Raw genomic sequence first — 22,731 nt, 5'->3', positions numbered from 1 at the left:
GCTGTGATTTCCGGCCGGTTCTCTGGTTTTCTCCTGAGAACCGCGCCGAGGGTGCCTGCTCGTCAGCCGCATGAGAAAATTTAGGCCCCAGCTTCGGCTGCGGCCTAGTTTCGTTTTCACTGCCGCTGCATGTCAGTCATGCAGAGGGACAGTGCGGCGCCGCCCACCGGCCGTTCAGCTCAGGGGAAGACACTCCTCTCTGAGGAGATGTTTCCCTCCCCTGTATTTCTCCTTGGCCCTCCGGTTCCCGCTCTTGGACTAAACCCCGCCCCCCCTCCTCACTCCGGCGCCATTTTATCAGCGTGCTCACACTGATCGGCGCTGGCTGCTGCAGCTCTGCATCTGTCTGGGGGTCCAAGCTGTGGAATCCGGAGGGCACACAAAACTGTCTGGTAAGCCACAACCTCTGGTTGTGGACTTTATTATACAGTGGGTGGTTGTCTCTCTGGGGGTCATTCTGAAGGAGTGTGTTTCTTACTGCAGAACCTCCACCTCAGCAGCATGTCTCTCACTAGGAGCAAGGCTGCAAGGCTTTACTCTATATGCACTGCATGTCAGCTCATACTGCCTGAACCGAGCACATATCCACATTGTGATGCCTGCTCTAACATGGTGGTGCCTCAGCATGGAGTCTCCCCAGGGGTCCCTCCGGCTGCTCCAGCCCCGGTGGCTGAACCCCCGGCTTGGGTAGCATCGTTTTCTAAAGCTATCTCCCAGTCCTTTGCCGACTCCATGGGACAGCTGTCCCGGACTCTGCTGACCATGCATCAGCCCCCTTCTCAGGGCGCCTCTGCTGCTCCGCCTCGCTCTGCAGAGCTCACAGAGGATTTTTCATCTGTTCCCGGACCCCGTCCTCCTAAACGGAGACGCAGGGACTCTTCTCCTTCCTCGTCCAACGGCTCTGATTCACGAGCTGAATTGCAGGGCGAGGAGGATGCCTTTACTGTGGGCTCGGACACTACCTCTATGTACCCCATTGATCTATCTGAAGGGGATGCGGATGTTAGTGACTTGATTGCGTCCATTAATTCCGTACTGGACCTCAATCCACCAGTGTCAGAGGAACAAGCCTCTCTGGTAGAAAAACACCAGTTTACCTCACCTAAGAGAGCAAGGAGTATGTTTTTTAACCACTCCAGTTTTCAGGCCACTGTGACCAAGCCCAGAGCCTGTCCTGACAAACGCTTCCCAAAGCGTAGTTCTGATGAACGTTTTCCCTTTCCACCAGAGGTGGTCAAGGAGTGGGCTCATTCACCAAAGGTAGATCCTCCGGTGTCTAGAATCTCAGCCCGGACAGTTGTATCTGTGGCCGATGGCACCTCACTTAAGGATCCCACTGACCGCCAGGTTGACCTTCTGGCCAAATCTGTATATGAGGCGGCAGGGGCCTAGTTCTCCCCGTCTTTTGCAGCGGTGTGGGCTCTTAATGCCGTCTCTGCTTCTCTGGAGGAGATGCATTCCCTCTCCAGGGACTCTATGCCCGAAATGGTTGCCTTAACTTCCCAGGCTTCGGCTTTTTCATCCTATGCCATGTCTGCCATTCTGGAGGCTTCTCACCGCACGGCGGTGGCTTCCGCTAATTCCCTCGCGATCCGCAGGATCTTGTGGCTTCGAGAGTGGAAAGCAGACGCTTCTTCCAAGAAGTACCTTGCTGGGCTCCCCTTTGCTGGGTCCCGGCTGTTCGGTGAACAACTGGATGAAATTATTAAGGAAGCTACTGGCGGGAAGAGTACTTCCTTGCCACAAACTAAAGCCAGGAAACCTGTCCAGGGCAGGAACCAGTCGAGGTTTCGTTCCTTTAGTTCCTCTAACTGGTCATCCTCTAAGCCCTCAGCTTCGTCCACTAACTCAGCCAAGGATCGAAAACCCAGCTGGCGCACGAAGCCGCGTCCTCAGAAGAGCGGAGGAGCCGCTGCCACTAAGGCAGCCTCCTCTTGACTATCTGGCTGCGCCAGCAACGTCCTTGGTCGGTGGCAGGCTCTCCCACTTTGGCGACGTGTGGTTCCAACACGTCTCCGATCAGTGGGTGCGGGATATCATCTCCCACGGCTACAGGATAGAATTTTCTTCCAGCCCGCCAAACAGATTTTTTCTGTCCACTCCCCCCTGCTCCAAAGCCGCCGCCTTCTCTCAGGCTGTGGCATCCTTGCAGGCCAACGGAGTAATTGTACCGGTTCCCGCCCGGGAACGGTTCAGAGGTTTCTACTCAAACCTCTTCCTAGTCCCCAAGAAGGACGGTTCCTTCCGGCCCATCCTGGATCTCAAGCTTCTCAACAAGCATGTTCAGGTGCGGCACTTTCGCATGGAATCTCTGCGATCGGTCATTGCCTCAATGACCCAAGGAGATTTTCTAGCATCCATCGACATCAGAGATGCCTATCTGCATGTGCCAATTGCAGTTTCACACCAGCGTTGGCTACGTTTTGCAATCGGAGAGGAACATTTCCAATTCGTGGCTCTCCCCTTCGGGTTCGCCACGGCCCCCTCGTGTATTCACCAAGGTCATGGCAGCAGTGGTTGCGGTTCTGCACCTCCAGGGGTTGGCAGTGATTCCTTACCTGGACGACCTTCTAGTCAAGGCTTCATCCAGTGCAGACGGTCAGCGGAGTGTCTCGCTCACTCTCGCCACGCTTGTTCAATTCGGGTGGCTTGTCAATCTGCCCAAGTCCACTCTGACCCCGACCCAGGAACTTACGTACCTAGGGATGCAATTCGAGACTCTGCCGGCACTTGTGAAGCTGCCCTTAGTCAAACAGCAGTCCCTTCATCTGGCGGTACGCTCTCTGCTGAGGCCCCGCCGTCATTCCATCAGGCACCTCATGCAGGTGCTGGGTCAGATGGTGGCGTCAATGGAAGCGGTTCCCTTTGCCCAGTTCCATCTGCGTCCCCTGCAGCTGGACATTCTCCGCTGTTGGGACAAGCGGACCTCTTCCTTACACAGGCTAGTGGCTCTGTCGCCACAGACCAGGAGCTCTCTTCAGTGGTGGCTTCGGCCCCTCTCTCTGTCCCAGGTACGCTCCTTTCTGGCCCCGTCCTGGGTGATTCTCACCACGGATGCCAGTCTATCCGGCTGGGGAGCAGTGTTTCTCCACCACCGAGTACAGGGCACTTGGACTCCGTCCGAATCAGCCCTCTCGATCAATGTGCTGGAAATCAGAGCTGTGCTCCTAGCTCTCGTAGCCTTTCACCACCTGTTGGCGGGCAAGCACATTCGAGTCCAGTCAGACAACGCGACAGCAGTTGCCTACATCAATCACCAGGGCGGGACTCGCAGCCGCCTAGCAATGTTGGAAGTTCAACGTATCCTTCAGTGGACGGAGGACTCCAAGTCCACCATATCCGCAGTCCACATCCCAGGCGTAGAAAACTGTGAGGCAGATTATCTCAGCCGTCAAACCGTGGACAGCGGCGAGTGGGCCCTGCATCCGGCAGTGTTCCGGTCAATCTGCCGCAAGTAGGGCACTCCGGAAGTGGATCTAATGGCATCCCGGCACAACAACAAGGTCCCGGTTTACGTGGCTCGCTCCCACGATCCTCAGGCCTTGGCGGCGGACGCGCTGGTTCAGGATTGGTCCCAGTTCCGTCTGGCCCCGTTTCCCCCTCTAGCTCTCTTGCCCAGAGTCCTGCGCAAGATCAGAATGGAGGGCCGTCGGGTCATAATCATTGCTCCGTCTGTCCGTAGAGGTGCTGTGGCATCTCCCGAACCGCCCAGACCTTCTCTCACAAGGTCCGTTTTTCCGCCAGAATTCTGCGGCTCTCAGATTGACGGCGTGGCTCTTGAGTCCTGGATCCTGACGGCTTCAGGCATTCCTTCCGAGGTCATCTCCACTATGACTTAGGCTCGGAAGTCTTCCTCGGCCAGGATTTACCACAGGACTTGGAGAATTTTCCTGTCCTGGTGTCGCTCTTCCGGCCATGCTCCTTGGCCGTTTTCCTTGCCGACCATCCTGTCCTTTCTACAGTCCGGTCTGCAGCTAGGACTATCCCTCAATTCCCTCAAGGGACAGGTCTCGGCTCTGTCAGTGTTGTTCCAGCGGCGTATCGCCCGACTGGCCCAGGTGCGCACCTTCATGCAGGGCGCATCTCACATCATTCTGCCTTACCGGCGGCCTCTGGATCCCTGGGACCTTAATCTGGTCCTCACGGCCTTACAGAAACCCCCCTTTGAGCCTCTTAGGGAGGTTTCTTTGTTTCGTCTTTCACAGAAAGTGGTCTTTCTGGTGGCCATAACTTCTCTCAGGAGAGTCTCTGATTTGGCTGCGCTCTCTTCGGAGTCACCCTTTTTGGTTTTTCACCAAGACAAGGTGGTTCTCCGTCCGACTCCGGACTTTCTCCCTAAGGTGGTGTCTCCTTTCCACCTTAACCAGGACATTTCATTGCCTTCCCTTTGTCCGGCCCCTGTGCATCGCTTTGAGAAAGCGTTGCATACTTTAGATTTGGTGCGGGCGCTCCGGATCTATGTGTCACGCACCGCTGTTCTTAGGCGGTGCACCTCTCTTTTTGTGCTGACCACAGGTCAGCGCAAGGGTCTCTCGACTTCTAAACCGACCCTAGCTCGTTGGATTAGGTCGGCCATATCCGATGCCTACCAATGTTCTCAGGTGCCTCCCCCGCCGGGGATTAAGGCGCACTCGACCAGAGCTGTCGGTGCCTCTTGGGCTTTCAGGCACCAGGCTACGGCTCAGCAGGTCTGTCAGGCTGCCACTTGGTCTAGTCTGCACACCTTTTCGAAGCACTACCAAGTGCATGCTCATGCTTCGGCAGATGCGAGCTTGGGCAGACGCATCCTTCAGGCGGCTGTCGCCCATTTGTGAAGTTAGGTTTTGCCTACTTCTCAGTTTCTGTTTATTTCCCACCCATGGACTGCTTTGAGACGTCCCATGGTCTGGGTCTCCCATAAGGAACGATGAAGAAAAAGAGAATTTTGTTTACTTACCGTAAATTCTTTTTCTTATAGTTCCGACATGGGAGACCCAGCACCCTCCCTGTTGCCTGTTGGCAGTTCTTGTTCCGTGTGTTTTCACCGGCTGTTGTTGTAGACAGAGGTTCCGGTTATTCCGGGTTTTGCTCTATCTCTACTTGTGGGTGGATGTCCTCCTTCAGCTTTTGCACTAAACTGGCTAGATGTGGTCATCCAGGGGGTGTATATGCTCGGAGGGAGGAGCTACACTTTTTAGTGTAGTACTTTGTGTGTCCTCCGGAGGCAGAAGCTATACACCCATGGTCTGGGTCTCCCATGTCGGAACTATAAGAAAAAGAATTTACGGTAAGTAAACAAAATTCTCTTTTTTGGCAAGCTCAGCAGTCAGATGTTTTTGTAGTTGTTGAGGTTTGCGCACATGTCAGGAGGAATTTTGCTCCACTCCTCTTTGCAGATCATCTCTAAATCATTAAGATTTTGAGGCTGTCGCATGTCCATTCGGAGCTTCAGCTCCCTCCATAAGTTTTCTATGGGATTAAGGTCTGGAGACTGGCTAGGCCACTCCATGACCTTAATGTGCTTCTTTTTGAGCCACTCCTTGGTTGCCTTGGCTTTATATCTTGGGTCATTGTCGTTCTGAAAGACGCAGCCATGACCCATTTTTAATGTCCTGGTGGAGGGAAGGAGGTTGTCACTCAGGATTTTATGGTACATGGCTCCATCTATTGTGCCATTGATGCGGTGCAGTAGTCCTGTGCCCTTAGCAGAGAAACACCTCCAAAACATGTTTCCACCTCAATGCTTGACAGTGGGGACGTTGTTTTTTGGGTCATAGGCAGCATTTCTCTTCCTCCAAACACGGCGAGTTGAGTTAAGGCCAAAGAGCTCAATTTTTGTCTCCTCTGACCATAGCACCTTCTCCCAATCATTCTCAGAATCATCCAGGTGTTCATTGGCAAACTTCAGACAGGCCTGCAGCACATGTGCATTCTTGAACACTGGGACTTTGTGGGCACTGCAGGATTTTAAGCCAGTACGGCGTAATGTGTTACCAATGGTTTTCTTGGTGACAGTGGTCCCAGCTGCCTTGAGATCATTAACAAGTTCTCCCCATGTAGTTTTAGGCTGATCTCTCACCTTCCGCATGATTCTGGATACCCCATGAAGTGAGATTTGCATGGAGCCCCACATCGATGTCGATTGACACTCACTTTGTATTTCTTCCATGCAACAGTTGTCTCCTTCTCACCCAGCCTCTTACTTATGGTATCGTAGCCCATTCCAGCCTTGTGCAAGTCTATGATCTTGTCCCTGACATTCTTAGAAAGCTCTTGGGTCTTGCCCATGTTATAGAGGTTAGTGTCTGACCGATTAATTGAGTCTGTGGACAGGAGTCTTTTATACAGGTGACAATTTAAGACAGCTGCCTTTAATGTAGGTAACGAGTTGATTAGGAGTGTCTGTAGGGGATCAAATACTAGTAGGGGATCAAATACTTATTTTAAATACTTATTTCTCTCTGCAAAATGCAAATAAATTTATAGAATTTATACAATGTGATTTTCTGGATTTTATGTTGCATATTCTATCTCTCACTGTTAATATTAACCTAGCCATAAAATTATAGACTGTTCATGCCTTTGTCAGTGGGAAAACTTACAAATTCAGGAAGGGATTAAATACTTATTTCCCCCACTGCATCCACAAACGACAGAGTTAGACGTTCAGCAAAGCTTCAGCAATGATACCACGAATGAGTACAAGCCACCTGCTTGAAACCAGAGCTTGAACGAACTGAATAATATCGCAAGCACAAGTCCAGGGAAGATGGGAGTATTTAAGCCTAAGGGTCAGCACACACGGAGAAAAAATCGCATTCCACTTGGACCAATAATACTCTATGGGGTAGCTCCCATGAGCGATTATTTTTCGGCCCTAATCGGACCGTTTAAACATTCGCAGTTTGCTGCGGGTGCAATGCGATTCTGTTTCACTTGCACCCATTCAAGTCTATGAGGCGAGAGAAACATCGCACTGCACTCGTGTTACACCGGTGTACCGCGAGAGCAGTCTGATTCTCGCATCAGCTGGCAACAGAGGAGACAGTGAGATAAATCCCTCCCTCCCCTCCTCAGCGCCAGCCCTCCCCTCCGCAGCTGTGGTCTGATCACACGATCGGACCATAGTCGCATGTCACTCAACTCTCGCTGTGCTGCAAGCGTGTGCCGAGTGTCATGCGAACACTCGTACTAATCCCCGTGTGGCCTCAGCCTAAGGATAATACTGATAATCAGCGGCTGGACAAAAGTTTAGCTCCCCTGGCTCCTAAAGGGTAATAAATGAAAATCCAGCAGAAAAGCTACCTAGTACAATGAATACTAACAGCAGGAACAACAGAAAGTCAGGGAGGATATTGCGCAGCCAAACGCTGTGAACTTCTACTTCCAGAAACCATATGACTGTCTGCCACCCGTGACACACTCATGACACTGAGGCCCCTATACACATTAAACCAATGGCCAAATCCATCGATATCAGTAGGTTCAGACGACGTTTGTCTAATGTGAATGTGGTCCCTTAGGCGGGCTTTGCACACTACGACATCGCAAGCCGATGCTTGCGATGCCGAGCGCGATTGTCCCCGCCCCTGTCGCAGCTGCGATATCATGGTGATAGCTGGCATAGCGAACATTATCGCTACGCCAGCTTCACATACACTCACCTGCCCTGCGAAGTCGCTCTGGCCGGCGACCCGCCTCCTTATTAAGGGGGCGGGTCGTGCGGCGTCATAGCGACGTCACATGGCAGGCGGCCAATAGAAGCGGAGGGGCGGAGATGAGCGGGACGTAAACATCCCACCCACCTCCTTCCTTCCGCATATCCTACGGAAGCCGCAGGACGCAGGTAGATGTTCCTCGCTCCTGCGGCTTCTCACACAGCGATGCGTGCTGCCGCAGGAACGAGGAACAACATCGTAACATCGGTCATTTCCAAATTATGGAAATGACCAACGCTACACCGATGATACGATTACGACGATTTTGCGCTTGTTAATCGTATCAAAAAGAATTTACACACTACGATATCGTCTGCAATGCCGGATGTGCGTCACTTTCAATTTGACCCCACCGACATCGCACCTGCGATGTCGTAGTGTGCAAAGTACCCCTTACTCATAGCACCGATGTGGTTTATCTTTTGACATATCTCTCTTTTACCCCTTTTCAGAGTGTTCTCATTTTCAAACTGATCACTTTTATGATTTTACTTTGGTGTACCCATAGAAAGGGTCAGTTTATATGTTGCGTATTTGGTGAAGATTTTTCTGTAGCATATCTGCAACAAAATCTACACTTGTCACATGCTGATTTGGTGCACAAATAATTGATAGGTTGCAGTTTTTAAAATCATTCTGTATCTGTCAGTTACATGTAGATAACATTTGTTGAAATCTCATTTACGTTTTTTAGACAGTTCAATATTTTGCTGTGAATTTTCAGCGCACAAAATCCGAAGAAATTCCAACCAAATACGCACCATGTGAATTTATCCTAAATATTCTCCTGGAACTGGCTTGGTGCATTAATTTATGGGAATGTACTAGGGTCTGCAGTCTGTGAGATCCCTGCTGAAAGTGATGACTTCTGGCAGGCACCCGAAGCTTGTGAACACTGCATTTCTTAACCGCTTCACGGCATATGATGTCAGCCGAAATGTGCCTCTAGCATCCGCGGGTGGATCGGAAATCTGCCCGTAGTTGTTAACCTGTTATATTCGGCTATCAGACTCTGACAGCCGGACTCACCATGCGCCAGCAGGGGGCACGTCATTCCCTACACCCATCGATGCTCACGAGACTTGACCGCAAGGTGCCAATGGGTTGTCATGACCACCAGGGGTCAGCTGATGACCCCTGTGCCTGTCATGACGATATCTCGGTGTTCATAGGACATCATGATTTTTGCTATATAGAGCAGTTCTGATGCTCATGCACTGCTCTGTATAGCTCAAGCTATCGGATGATGAATTTCTGTTTTTTTGGTTGAAGCAACGTTACAATAAAATGCAATAAGAGGCGATAAAAACATTGTATCTACACAATAATAGTATCAGTAAAAAGCTCAGCTCAGGACACAAAAAATAAGCCCTCACACAGCCCCAAATCCCGAACAATAAAAATGTTACGGGCCTCGGAAAATGGCAACATTTTTAGATACAAATTTTTGATATTTTTTTTCACCACTTAAATAAAAAAAACTATACATGTTTGGTATCTACGTAGTCGTACTGTATGTCCAAAGACATACAGATAGGGATTTTAGATTGTGAGCCCCAATGGGGACAGTGTTCCTGATGTATGTAAAGCGCTGCGGAATATGTTAGCGCTATATAAAAATAAAGATTTGTTTTTTTTATTTTTTTTTTTATTTGTACTGACATCCAGAATCATACTGCCAAGTCAGTTTTACCATATATTGAACATATAGTGAACATGGAAAATATAAAACTCAAAAACAATGGTTGAATTGCATTTTGTTTTTTTTGTAATTTCAACGCACTTGGAGTTTTTTTCCCATCTTCCAGTACATTATATGGTAAAATCAGTGGCATAACTAGAGTTTGATGGGCCCCGGTGCAAAATGTGGACTTATGTGTCCCTCTCCCCCCCACCCCCGTATGTTGCCAAGATGTATGGGCCTGTGTAGCATTCTAAATCCTGTAAAGATATAAAGACATATGAGTCTCCCTCCCCCTTATGTAGTAATGTCCCCCATCCTATTTTAATGTCCCTCATCCTTAGCTCCTTCCTGGTAACTATGTCCTCCATCCTGATATATATGTTCTTATCCTAGGCCCCATCCTGGTGTATATGTCCCCATTCTAGGCTCCATCCTGGTGTATATGTCCCAATCTAACTAAGGCTCGGTGCTAGTATAAATATCCCCATCCTGGTATATATGTATGTATACATGTCCTTATCCTGGGCCCCTTCCTGATATATATGTCCCCATCCTAGGTCCCCTCCTGGTATGTATGTTCCCATCCTGGACCCCTCCTGGAATATATGTCCCCATCCTGATAAATATGTCCCCTCCCTGGTATACAGTACAGACCAAAAGTTTGGACACCTTCTCATTCAAAGAGTTTTCTTTATTTTCAGGACTCTGAAAATTGTAGATTCACATTGAAGGCATCAAAACTATGAATTAAAACATGTAGAATTAAATACTTAAAAAGTGTGAAACAACTGAAAATATGCCTTATATTCTAGGTTCTTCAAAGTAGCCACCTTTTGCTTTGATTACTGCTTTGCACATTCTTGGCATTCTCTTGATGAGCTTCAAGAGGTAGTCACCGGAAATGGTTTTCCAACAGTCTTGAAGGAGTTCCCAGAGATGCTTAGCACTTGTTGGCCCTTTTGCCTTCCCTCTGCAGTCCAGCTCACCCCAAACCATCTCGATTGGGTTCAGGTCTGGTGACTGTGGAGACCAGGTCATCTGGCGTAGCACCCCATCACTCTCCTTCTTAGTCAAATAGCCCTTACACAGCCTGGAGGTGTGTTTGGGGTCATTGTCCTGTTGAAAAATAAATGATAGTCCAACTAAACGCAAACCGGATGGAATAGCACGCTGCTGCAAGATGCTGTGGTAGCATGCTGGTTCTGTATGCCTTCAATTTTGAATAAATCCCCAACAGTGTCACCAGCAAAGCACCCCCACACGATCACACCTCCTCCTCCATGCTTCACGGTAGGAACCAGCCATGTAGAGTTCATCCGTTCACCTTTTCTACAAAGACACGGTGGTTGGATCCAAAGATCTCAAATTTGGACTCATCAGACCAAAGCACAGATTTCCACTGGTCTAATGTCCATTCCTTGTGTTCTTTAGCCCAAACAAGTCTCTTCTGCTTGTTGCCTGTCCTTAGCAGTGGTTTCCTAGCAGCTATTTTACCATGAAGTCCTGCTGCACAAAGTGTCCTCTTAACAGTTGTTCTAGAGATGAGAAGGTGTGTCCAAACTTTTGGTCTGTACTGTATATGTCCCATTCTGTCTCTAATGTAAGAAAATATAAACATTCTACTCACCTTCCCCTCCGCCCAAGTAACAGCGCATCCTCCTCTGTAGCCAGCGTGCAGTGGCCAGCAGCTTACATCCGCATCCGTGCTATAGCGACACATGACGTCACCATCATGCGCTCCCAGTCACAGTACCACTGATGTCAGCTGCTGGCCACTGTTTGGTCAGTACCTTGTATTGCAGGGCAGGGACCAGATGGGTCTTTGTGCTGCAATGCATTTCAGCTGGATATGTGTCCTCAGACACGCATTCACCTAAATCAGGTGCTAGGGTCGGTGGGCCCCCCACCCTTAAGCTCCTCCACCCCTGGGCCCCCCAACCATCGAGCCCATTCATGGTCACTACCCCTGTGACCAAGATCGTTATGCCCCTGGGTAAAATTAATGGTGTCATAATTTAAAACTACAACTCATCCCATAACAAAACAAGCTTTCATACAGTTATATTGGCAGAAAAATAAAAATGTTATGGGTCTTGGAAGAAGGGGAGGAAAAAACGAAAATAAATAAATGTATTTATTTTTTGCAGTATCTACTAGTTGAAGCACTATAAAGCATTGGTATTTAGGCATCTGTATGGAAGTTTGTCTTTGTCCTCCTATAGAGCACTGTAGGGTACATGTTTGCTGATACTTTGAATGACATTACACCTTACAGGTTGCCAGAAAAAGGTATCACACAGAGGTAAGTATCAGAATTTTTCAGAGTATGCTAAGCCATCTGTTATTGCTTCTTGTTACAGATAAATGGATTCCAAAGCCAACTCTGCAAGCAGGTAAGTTTTCAATGTTACTACTATGAGTTGTGTAAAAGTATGATGTATTTTCAATAGTTAATCAATAACCGTTGTTCTTCTTTACTCCTCATTTTTTATTGATATTTTAGGCTGATGAGCTAATCTCGGTGGGATTTCCTAAGAAAATTGATGAGTTAGACAAACTTCTCAGTGTAAGTTAAAATCTTAAAGGGAACCTATTACCAGATTTGAGGCCTATAAGCTGCGGCCACCACTAGTAGGCTCTTATATACAGTATTCTAACATGCTGTACATAAGAGCCCACGACGCTGTGTAGAACGTAAAAATCACTTTATAATACTTACCTAAATGGTCGGTGCGGTGCAGACTCGTTGGATGGGTGTCTCCGTTCTCCGGCTCTGGCGCCTTCTCTTTCGGCCATCTTTGTTCTTCTTCTGAAGCCGGGGTGCATGATGCACTGGTATTGAGATGCTGCACAGGCACACTATAATACTTTGATCTGCCCTGGTGCAGTTTGTAAAATTAGGTCACTTATTGGGGGCTATCCTTTCCTTGCATGTCAGAGGCTATGCCAATGTGACATGGCACCCCCAAACTATTCCAACTAAGTCTGCACTTTAATATGGTACTCCTTCTCTTTTGAACTTTGCATTGTGCCTCAAAAGTAGTATTCAACTACATATGGAGTATTGGCAAACTCAGAAGAAATTGTGTAACAAATTATATGGTTCATTTTCTCCTTTTACCCTTTTTGAAAATTAAAACTTTGGATTGGGGGCGTGGCCTGAGCAGCATGTGAGGAAGACCTGTGCAGAGAGAGCTCCTGCAAAAAACTCCTGTATAATCCTGTCCAGCTGGGGTTAAAGTTTGTTTTACTGCTTTCCTGGAGTGGTGACCTCTCCTAGACTGAGGAGGGGGCTTCAAAGACCTGAGTGATATGACCAGAACTCGGGCTGATAAGAAGCGCGGGACACAGGCCACACTCATGGACGCTGGAGCTTCATGTGGGGGCAGGGCGTCTGATGCAATAGCTCGCCTCAGCAAGTTTGCACGAGATCAGCCTGAGATACCTGAAGCTGTTAAGCAGTCTGACCCCAGCGTGGAGGAGTTGCAGATCCCAGGACAAGAACTGTTGGAGGAGGAAGAGCAGCAGGGAGCTGTGAGTATGTTGGCTGCTGCCAGTAATGTGGAGCAGGGGGACAACCTCAGAGCTGCAGATGAAGACACAGATCCTGGGAGAGCAGAGCCCACCCTCAGTGATGTGCTTGCAGCAGTAAACACCTGCAACAATATGCTAGCCACTTTGAACATACAGATGGGAGGAATTAAAATGGACATTTCATCTATCAGGCACGAGCTGCAGGGGGTCAATGTACGGGTGGGGGCCCTGGAAGACCGGGTCAGTGCCACAGAGGATAAGCTTCCCCCTCTGACTCGGGACCTTGGCAGAGCAATCCACAATATCTCATTGCTTAGGGCTAAGGTGGACGATCTAGAAAACAGATCCCGCAGAAGCAATCTCCGTCTGGTTGGGGTCCCAGAAAAGGCAGAAGGCAATAATCCAGTAGCTTTTTTTGAAATGTGGCTCCCCAAGACTTTGGGCATGGATCTGTTTTCTCCTTTCTTCACTATTGAGCGGGCACATAGGGTCCCCACTAGACCCCCACCATCAGGGGCACCCCCTTGTCCTATCCTCCTCAAGCTACTGCACTTCAGTGACAGGGACACTGCGCTCCACAGAGCCCGGGAGATTAAGGATCTGGCTATTGACGGCCATAAGGTCTCATTGTACCCGGATTTTTCCACTGAAATCCAGCAGAGGAGAGCGCAATTTATTGATGTCAAAAAACGCCTGAGGCAGCTGCGGATCTCTTACTCAATGTTATAAACTACCAGGCTGCGAGTGGTGGCGGATGGTGGGACAAAGTTTTTTGACACTCCAAAGGATGCAGCCGCATGGCTCGATACCAATGAAAAAGGACTGCGCAGAAATCACCGCTGAGGATTATTGCGGATTCCTTGCTGTTGGACTTGCTGAGGTGAACTTGCTATGTTTCCCAGCTGGAACACTTATGGACGGTTGGCAGGAGCCACCCAGATAGGTTACTATGCAGTTAATGACTGTTCAGGAATTTAAACTGTTATGTGCTCTTTGGGTTATGTTTAGCCCCACTTCCCTCTGTTTGAGAGGAATGTCCTGGTTTACTGTGTATGTTTTTATGTTGTTTGACCTTTTCGTTTTATGCACCTGTTTGGTCTATGCTCATCTATGGGAACTGCTGCAGATGGGTCCGGAGGTCCCCGCTTGCTGCCCCCTGCTGTTGCATATGTGCACTCACCCTTATGGCGAAGGAGGTTAATATAGTGGCCTGGAATGTGCGAGGATTGGGTGAAGCCACTAAAAGATGTGCAGTTTTTCTGTTTCTACAGCAGCTTAAGCCAGACATAATATTCTTATCAGAAACGCACTTGGTGAAGGAGCGGCTCCACTTGCTCCACAAAAAATGGATAGCCCATGAGTACCACTCTGTATATACCACACATTCCAGGGGGGTGAGTGTCCTAGTACACAGGACAGTGCCGTTTGAGTGTCTTAAATCTTCTGTGGATCAGGAGGGTAGATTTGTATGTCTTTACTGTGTCCTTCATAATGTGCGCTGTGTTCTAGTTGCAATTTATATTCCGCTGCCATACACAGGGGAACCATTGAAACGTATTCTCAATTTTGTTGCTTCCCTCCCTGAGGTCCCCACCCTATTAGTAGGAGACTATAATAATTACTTGCACCCGTATTGGGATAAGTTACACACAGGGAATATCTCAGTGGGGGCGGCAGCTACATCCCTTGCCAGACTGATGGAGGAGGTGGGATATGTAGATATTTGGCGTATTAGAAACCCGCAGGTCCGGCAGTACTCATGCTATTCTAGTTCTCATCATTCACTGTCCCGGATTGACATGGCCATTGGAAATGCTCAGCTGCTGCCTTGTGTAGCTTCAGTCACGTACCTGGCCAGGGGGGTGTCTGACCACTCCCCACTACAGGTCCGTCTAAGGCTTGGGGACCCAGACCGGCTGGCGGGGATACCGTGGCGGCTCAACCCTTTTTGGATACAACTGATAGGGGGCACTCTGACTGACACTATACGGGAATATTTTGTGACAAATGACGGTACTGCATCTAAACATATAGTGTGGGACACAATGAAGGCGTATGTTCGTGGGACATATATTAGGGAAATTTGCACCCGAAAGGCGAAAACCAGGGCTGTGGAGTCGGTAAGCCAAACCTTCGACTCCGACTCCGACTCCGACTCCTCAAATTCTCTTGCACCGACTCCGACTCCGGCTCCGACTCCGACTCCGGCTCCGACTCCGGCTCCTACATATATTGCTTATAGTTAGGTGAAAAATTTATTGTAGTACATGAATATGTGTATGTGAACATCAGACATTTAATAATTTTTATGATACAATAATCAAGATATTTGGATAGAACATAAAATATATTTATTGGAATACAACTTTAGAACACAAAAAACTGTAATAAATTGTAAATATGTAATACACTATGTAATATACAGTAGATTACATATATATCTTGTGTGTGTGTATATACACTGTATATATATATATATATATATATATATATATATATATATATTATATATATTACATATTTACAATTTATTAGTTTTTTTGTGTTCTAAAGTTGTATTCCAATAAATATTTTATGTTCTATCCAAATATCTTGATTATTGTATCATAAAAACAATTAAATGTCTGATGTTCACATTGTACTACAATAAATTTTTCACTTAAATATAAGCATTATACTAAATGTTGTTATTTAGTAAAATATTCAGCACATTCTGCATTGCACTCCTGTCCCCAATTTATTATATATTTTAGGAGTCGGAGTCGGTGCATTTTATACCGACTCCGACTCCGACTCCGACTCCACCAAAATGAGCTCCGACTCCGACTCCGACTCCACAGCCCTGGCGAAAACAAGGGAGCGCACTAAGTATCTGACGGACACTTTAGGTGATGCAGAACGACTTCTTATATCTAACCCTACAGATGATGCCAAGCGGGACTTAGAGAGGGCACAGAGAGCTCTGAGAGACCATATGACTTCCTTGGCCACTAACAAACGCTTTTTCCTTAAGCAGAGGTACTTTACGGAGGGGGAGAGTGTGGGACATCTCTTGGCTACAATTGCTAGGGCACAGGAGGGATTGACCTATATCACCAAATTGAAACTTGACACTGGAGAGGAGGTGAGGGACAGCGGGAGGATTGTGGAGGTCATGCAACAGTATTACACCCAATTATACTCCTCTAAATCGCATTATGGGGATGAGGAACTGCGGGACTTTGTGGAGGAGATCACTCTCCCCAGTCTGTCAGATAGTGAGAGAGAATCCCTGAATAGAGATATAGACCTGGAGGAGCTGGAGGAGGCGCTCGGTCAAATCCAAAATGAAAAGGCCCCAGGTGCGGACGGACTCCCGGGTGAATTCTACAAATTATATACCCATCTGCTGCTGCCAAGACTCTTGGATGTGTTCAGAGATGCTGAGGAGAAGGGATCCCTCCCTGCATCCATGAGGGAGGCTATTATTGTTCTGATTTTAAAACCCGGGAAAGATCCGACCGCGCCTGACTCCTATCGCCCCATCTCGCTGCTTACATTAGATATTAAATTAATCGCTAAAATTCTAGCTAACAGATTGTCCCGGGTGATCACGTCAGTGATCCACGAGGATCAGACTGGATTCATCCCCAATAAATCTACTTCCATTAATTTGCGACGTTTATTCCTGGGGATACAGCTAAGTTCTGAGGGGAGAAACAAGGAGAGAGCAGTCCTGTCATTAGATGCAGCCAAAGCCTTTGACAGTATTGAATGGAATTTCCTATGGGTAGTTTTGGAGAAATTGGGTCTTGGCTCCAGATTTATTGGCTGGGTCAAATTGTTATATGCCTCTCCGAGGGCCAGGATTCGAGTTAATCGTTGTACCTCCTCGTCTTTTAATTTGGCCAGGGGCACGAGACAGGGCTGTCCTCTCTCTCCATTACTATTTGCAGCGGCAATTGAACCATTGGCAGCTATGCTTCGTACATCCGCTGGCGTAAAGGGGTTTGAGATAGGCGGTCTGGAGCATAAGGTTTCTCTCTATGCGGACGATTTGTTGCTGTATCTCAGGGAGGTGGGGACATCGGTGGGCCCAGCAATTAATATTATTAAAGAATTTGGTAGGCGCTCGGGACTCCTAATAAACTGGAAGAAATCGGCCCTGCTCCCTATAGATCCACTCCCATCTAATTTTAGTACTCTGGGGCTGCCAATTCCGACGGTGGATAAATTTAAATACCTGGGGATTGTGGTTAGTGCCCGACCGCGTGATTACTACTCTCAAAATCTGGAACCAGTGTTGGCTCAGTTTAGGAACAAGATAGATGCCTGGTGTCGACTCCCACTGTCCCTTATTGGCCGTGCTAATCTACTAAAAATGGTACTGATGCCCAAACTTCTGTATCTTCTCCACAATGCCCCAATATGGATCCACTGGAAATTTTTCCGTAAAATCAGCACTTTGTTTCGGGAACTCTTGTGGAAAAAGCAGCAGGCTAGAATCCGCCTTGAGACCCTGCAGAGAGGGAAGGAGGATGGGGGTCTGGCAGTCCCCAACCCGTGGGTTTATTATGTTGCGGCACAGATGCAGCACTTCAGGGGGTGGGGAAAGGATGAGGCATATGACGCTGGGGGCAAATTGGTGAGGGGCCTTGCAGAATGGGGATACCCAGTGGCTTTTTTGGACGCAGGATACTCACCCAGAGGAGGAACATTATATCCAACATTATCATTGATGTACAAGGTGTGGGATAGAGGGAAGCAGTTGCTGGGAATATCAGGAATGACTGAGTACTGTCCCTTATGGCATAATCGTGGACTGGCGGAGCTGCAGAGACTCCCGGGTTGGAGAATGTGGGTGAGCAGGGGGGTGCATCAGTTGTCTCAGATTCTTCAGAATAATATACTTAAAAGATTTGACCAGCTTCAAGCTGAGTTTGGGATACCGCACAGTTCCTTTTACCAATACCTGCAGCTCCGTCATGCCTATGAGACACAGACACGTCGTATGGACATTAGGATAGAGCGGAATCACACTCTTACTCATTTGTTGACATCTGACCGCTCCTATGGTATTATTTCTAGGTTATATACAGTGATGTTATCTAGACACCTCGACAAATTCCCTTTGCAGGCTAGAGAGAAGTGGGAGAGGGACCTAGGCCCTATGACAGAGGAACAGTGGGGTGAGGTCCTGTCTCAGACTCCAAGCCTTGCTGTATCTGAAGGCCAACGACTGTCACAGCTATTCCTGTTACATAGAGTATATAGGACACCTAGTCTATTGCATAAGATGGGAGTTAGGATGGATGATCTGTGTCCCAGGTGCGGGCAGGAGGGTGCTAATCTGATGCATATGATGTGGTCCTGTGGGAACATTGAAGATTACTGGAGGGCAGTACTAGAATTGGTTAGACAAGTTTTCAATATCCGTCTACAGCCAAGACCTATTATATGTATCCTGGGTCTACTGGAAGGGGGGGTGGACTTGAGTTTGCCGGTAATGGTCGGTATTACACGTCTCTTGTACCAGGCTAGAAAACTGTTGGCCTACCACTGGTTGGACCCAGCGCCTCCGGTCATCGGGGATTTTAGGGAAAGAGTAAACGCTATACTTCGACTGGAGAGAGGAGTATACCTTAAAAGAAATGCATTGAAAAAGTTCTATAAGATCTGGGGGGCATGGTTGGATACCCCAGGCCTTCCCTCCTCGGCGTTATTGCAGGACAGTGCGAGTGACCAGGTCCTTCTCCTTCTGACCGGTTAACAAATTTCCTCAAATAGGGTGATATGCGTACTGCTGGAATATGTGTGTGTGTGTGTATGTGTGTGTGTATGTGTGTGTGTGTGTGTATGTGTGTGTGTATGTGTGTGTATATGTGTGTGTGTGTGTGTGTGTGTGTATGTATGTATGTATGTGTGTGTATGTATATATGTGTGTATATATATATGTATATATGTGTATATATATATAATGTCATAATGATGCTGGGTAAGCTATACTATGGAGAATATATTGGGAAATAATATGCACTTTGAGACCCATATTGAAATGAGACGTGGACTGCGGGTGCATTGTTTATTATGTTATTTGTGTGGTTTTTCTTATTGACGAAAGGTTTTTCCCCTTTCTGTGATATTTCTATGCGGGGAATTTATTTTATGTGTTGTATAATTTTGCTGTTAAATAAAAATGAACCTGATTTAAAAAAAAAAAAAAAAGAAAATTAAAACTTTGGGGTCAAAACAACATTTTAGTGTAAAAAAATGTTATTTTTTTATATTCACAACCAAAGTTATTCAATTTCATGAATGACCTGAGAGCGAAAATTACTCACTACACCCTTGATGAATTCCTTTAGAGATGTAGTTTCCGGACTGTAAACAGTTGGGGGGGTTTCGGCTGTTTTGGCATGTCAGGGATCTTCAAATGGGACATCGCGGTACACAATCTGTTCAAGTCAAAATAGTGCTCCTTCCCTTCCAAGCCCTGCCGTGTGCCTAAACAATAGTTTTCCACCACATACAGTTATAGCCGAAAGTGTTGGCACCTTTGAAATTGTTCCAGAAAATGAAGTATTTCTCCCAGAAAATTATTTCAATTACATACAGTATGTTTTGTTATATACATGTTTATTTCCTGTGTTGGATCAACACAAAAAAAGAGAAAAAGGGCACATTGGACATAATTTCTCACAAAACTCTAAAAATGGGCCAGACAAGATTGTTGGCAGCCTCCACTTAAAATTTGGCTGCGCACCCTTTGTATAACTGCAATCAATCACTTCATCTAACCATGAGCAAGCTCCTTACACCTCTCACCTGGAATTTGGACCACTCTTCTTTTGCACACTGCTCCTGGTCTCTCATATTTGAAGGGTGCCTTCTCCCAACAGCAATTTCTTTGTCGCTCCATTGGGAGACCCAGACAATTGGGTGTATAGCTTCTGCCTCCGGAGGCCACACAAAGTATTACACTTTAAAAAGTGTAACCCCTCCCCTTTGCCTATACACCCTCCCGTGGACCACGGGCTCCTCAGTTTTATGCTTTGTGTGGAAGGAGGCACACATCCACTCATGCATTCTCATACTTAGTTATGTCGGTTGGAAGAAAAGAGGGCCCCCACGGGGCCCCCGGCATGTTCCCTTCTCACCCCACTATGTCGGCGGTGTTGTTAAGGTTGAGGTACCCATTGCGGGTACGGAGGCTGGAGCCACATGCCGTCTCCTTCACCATCCCTTATGCGGCTCTGGGAGAAGTGGGATCCAGAGCGGTCTTCCATTTGCTGGGACCGTGCTCCATCCGCAGCCCCTGGTGGAACCTGCCGGACCGGAGCCTCTTCAACCTCAGGGACCGGGCCCTGCAACTTAAAGGTACTCTGTGTCTCCATAGGGGACTGTGCAGGGAGCGCACCTTCTTCCCGGAAGCCGCGGTAGTTGTGAAATTGAGGAGGCCGGTGGACTTCCGTGCCGACCGTGCCTGCTTGTCGGGCGCGGCCTCAAATTTAGTCCCCGGCTTCACTGCGGCCTAGTCGCGAAAATCCCGCCCCCGGGCCTGCCTGTCAGGGGTAAGGGCAGGATTACCGACATGATGTCGGATGTGAGGGCTGGAGCATCCTGCATGTCTTCCTCCCCCCTCACTGACCACTGTGGGGACCCCAGATTCCCGCTCTTTGCTGGCGCCGCCCTCGGCCCCACTCCTCCCCTGAGAGCTCCGGCGGCCATTTTCTGGCATTCTGCCGGTGGATGCTTCTCAGTGAAGCAGCTCTGCAGCTCCGGGGGATCCACGACAGGGAATCTGGAGGACACACTCCGCTCGTTAGCGGTCGGTAAGCCACACCGGTCACCCGGTGCTGGTTCCCCTAGGGTGCCGGAATAGATACATATATATATATATAATAGAAATATATATCTGTTCGGTCAGGCTGTATACCCTTTTCCCATATACCCTCAGTGGTCACTCTCCTAGGAGACAACAGCATGTCGTCCACAAGGAGCAAAGCTACTAAGGCACAGGTTTTTTTTGCGGCCTGTACCTCTTGTGGGGCTATGTTACCTGCGGGTTCCACCTACCCTCACTGTGAGCAATGCTCGACTCCTGCTTCGCTTGCTCAGCCGGAGCCTCGGGCACTGGTGGGCCCCTCGGCTCATGTAGACCCCCCTGCTCCCCCTGAGCAGGCTGCAGGGACAGAGTCACCGGTGTTGGCCTCTTTTGCTGAGAAACTCTCTCAGTCACTTTCCCAATCCATTGCACTGTCTATGGACAAATGGTCTTCTAAACTCCTTGAGGCATTGCAGTCCAGACCGGACCTTCCACAGGCCCCGGCCCCTGTTAGCTTGTCTCCTCCAGGCCCCTCTCGGTCCGAGCCGCAGCGCGCTCCCAGGTTGGCCCCTAGGTCTCAGGCGGAGGACTCCTGCCCGGACCGCAGTCCCAGACCGGCTAAGCGGACTCTTCCCCGACTTCCTCACGCTGCTTGGGATCCCAGCTTGAGGACTCTCAGGAAGACGAGGCGGACGTGGGAGCTCAGGGCTCTGACCCTGACTTCGCCCTTAACCTTGATACACCTGAGGGGGACGCCTTAGTAAATGATCTTATCTCGTCCATCAACCAGGTGTTGGATCTCTCACCTCCGCCTCCTCCTGTAGAGGAGTCGGCGTCTCAGCAGGAGAAACACCAGTTTCGGTTCCCCAAACGTACGCGCAATACGTTTTTTGATCACTCTAACTTCACGGATGCTGTCCAGAAGCCCAGAGCGGTCCCGGACAAGCGCTTTGCTAAACGTCACACTGACACGCGTTACCCCTTTCCATCTGAAGTCGTTAAGGGTTGGGCTCACTCTCCCAAGGTGGATCCTCCAGTCTCCAGATTGGCTGCTAGGTCCGTTGTGTCTGTTGCAGATGGCTCATCCCTGAAGGATGCCACTGACAGACAGATAGAGCTCTTGGTGAAGTCCATCTATGAGGCCACGGGCACGTCTTTCGCCCCAGCCTTTGCAGCCGTGTGGGCTCTCCAAGCAATTTCGGCTTGTCTGACTGAGATTAATGCTGTCACACGGAATTCTGCTCCGCATGTTTCGTCTTTGACCTCGCAGGCATCAGCCTTTTCGTCCCACGCCATGAACGCCATCCTGGACTCCACTAGCCGTACGGCTGTAGCATCTGCTAACTCCGTGGCAGTCCGCAGGGCCATGTGGCTGCGCGAATGGCAAGCAGACTCGGCTTCCAAGAGGTTCTTAACTGGTTTGCCTTTTTCTGGCGACCCTTTGTTTGGCGAACGATTGGATGAGATTATTAAGGAATCCAAGGGAAAGGACTCCTCCGTACCCCAGTCCAAACCTAAGAGACCTCAGCAACGAAAAATACAATCAAGGTTTCGGTCCTTTCGTCCCTCCGCCAAGCCACAATCCTCCTCGTCCAACAGGCCGGAGAAAGGCCAGAGGAACTCCTATGCGTGGCGGTCCAAGTCACGCCCCCAAAAGGCCGCAGGAGGCACTGCCTCCAAGACGGCCTCCTCATGACTCTCGGCCTCCCCTAGCCGCATCCTCGGTCGGTGGCAGGCTCTCCCGCTTTGGCGACGCCTGGTGGCCACATGTTCAAGACCGATGGGTGAGAGACATTCTGTCTCATGGTTACAGGATAGAGTTCAGCTCTCGTCCTGCGGTTCGTTTCTTCAGAACCTCTCCGCCCCCCGCTCAGGCCGACGCACTTTTTCAGGCAGTGGACGCTCTAAAGATAGAAGGAGTTGTGATCCCCGTTCCCCTTCAGGAACGTGGTCGCGGCTTTTACTCCAACTTGTTCGTGGTGCCAAAAAAGGACGGGTCATTCCGTCCCGTT

The 22,731-nt window shown here is 48.7% G+C and overlaps 1 protein-coding gene across 2 annotated transcripts in view; it reads left to right on the top strand.

Annotated features, from left to right (window-relative positions):
• Positions 1 to 22,731, top strand: part of PSME1 (proteasome activator subunit 1) — a 68,388-nt gene that overhangs the window by 3,521 nt on the left and 42,136 nt on the right. For both annotated transcript variants that reach the window (XM_075319056.1, XM_075319051.1), the window contains 2 exons: positions 11,742 to 11,774; positions 11,885 to 11,947. In XM_075319056.1, the coding sequence (XP_075175171.1) occupies positions 11,742 to 11,774; positions 11,885 to 11,947 (96 nt within the window). The remainder of the gene's footprint in view (positions 1 to 11,741; positions 11,775 to 11,884; positions 11,948 to 22,731) is intronic.

The sequence above is a fragment of the Anomaloglossus baeobatrachus genome, chromosome 1 (assembly GCF_048569485.1).
Source record: "Anomaloglossus baeobatrachus isolate aAnoBae1 chromosome 1, aAnoBae1.hap1, whole genome shotgun sequence".
In the NCBI taxonomy this organism is placed as follows: domain Eukaryota; kingdom Metazoa; phylum Chordata; class Amphibia; order Anura; family Aromobatidae; genus Anomaloglossus; species Anomaloglossus baeobatrachus.
This window is presented reverse-complemented; position numbering and strand designations above follow the sequence as displayed.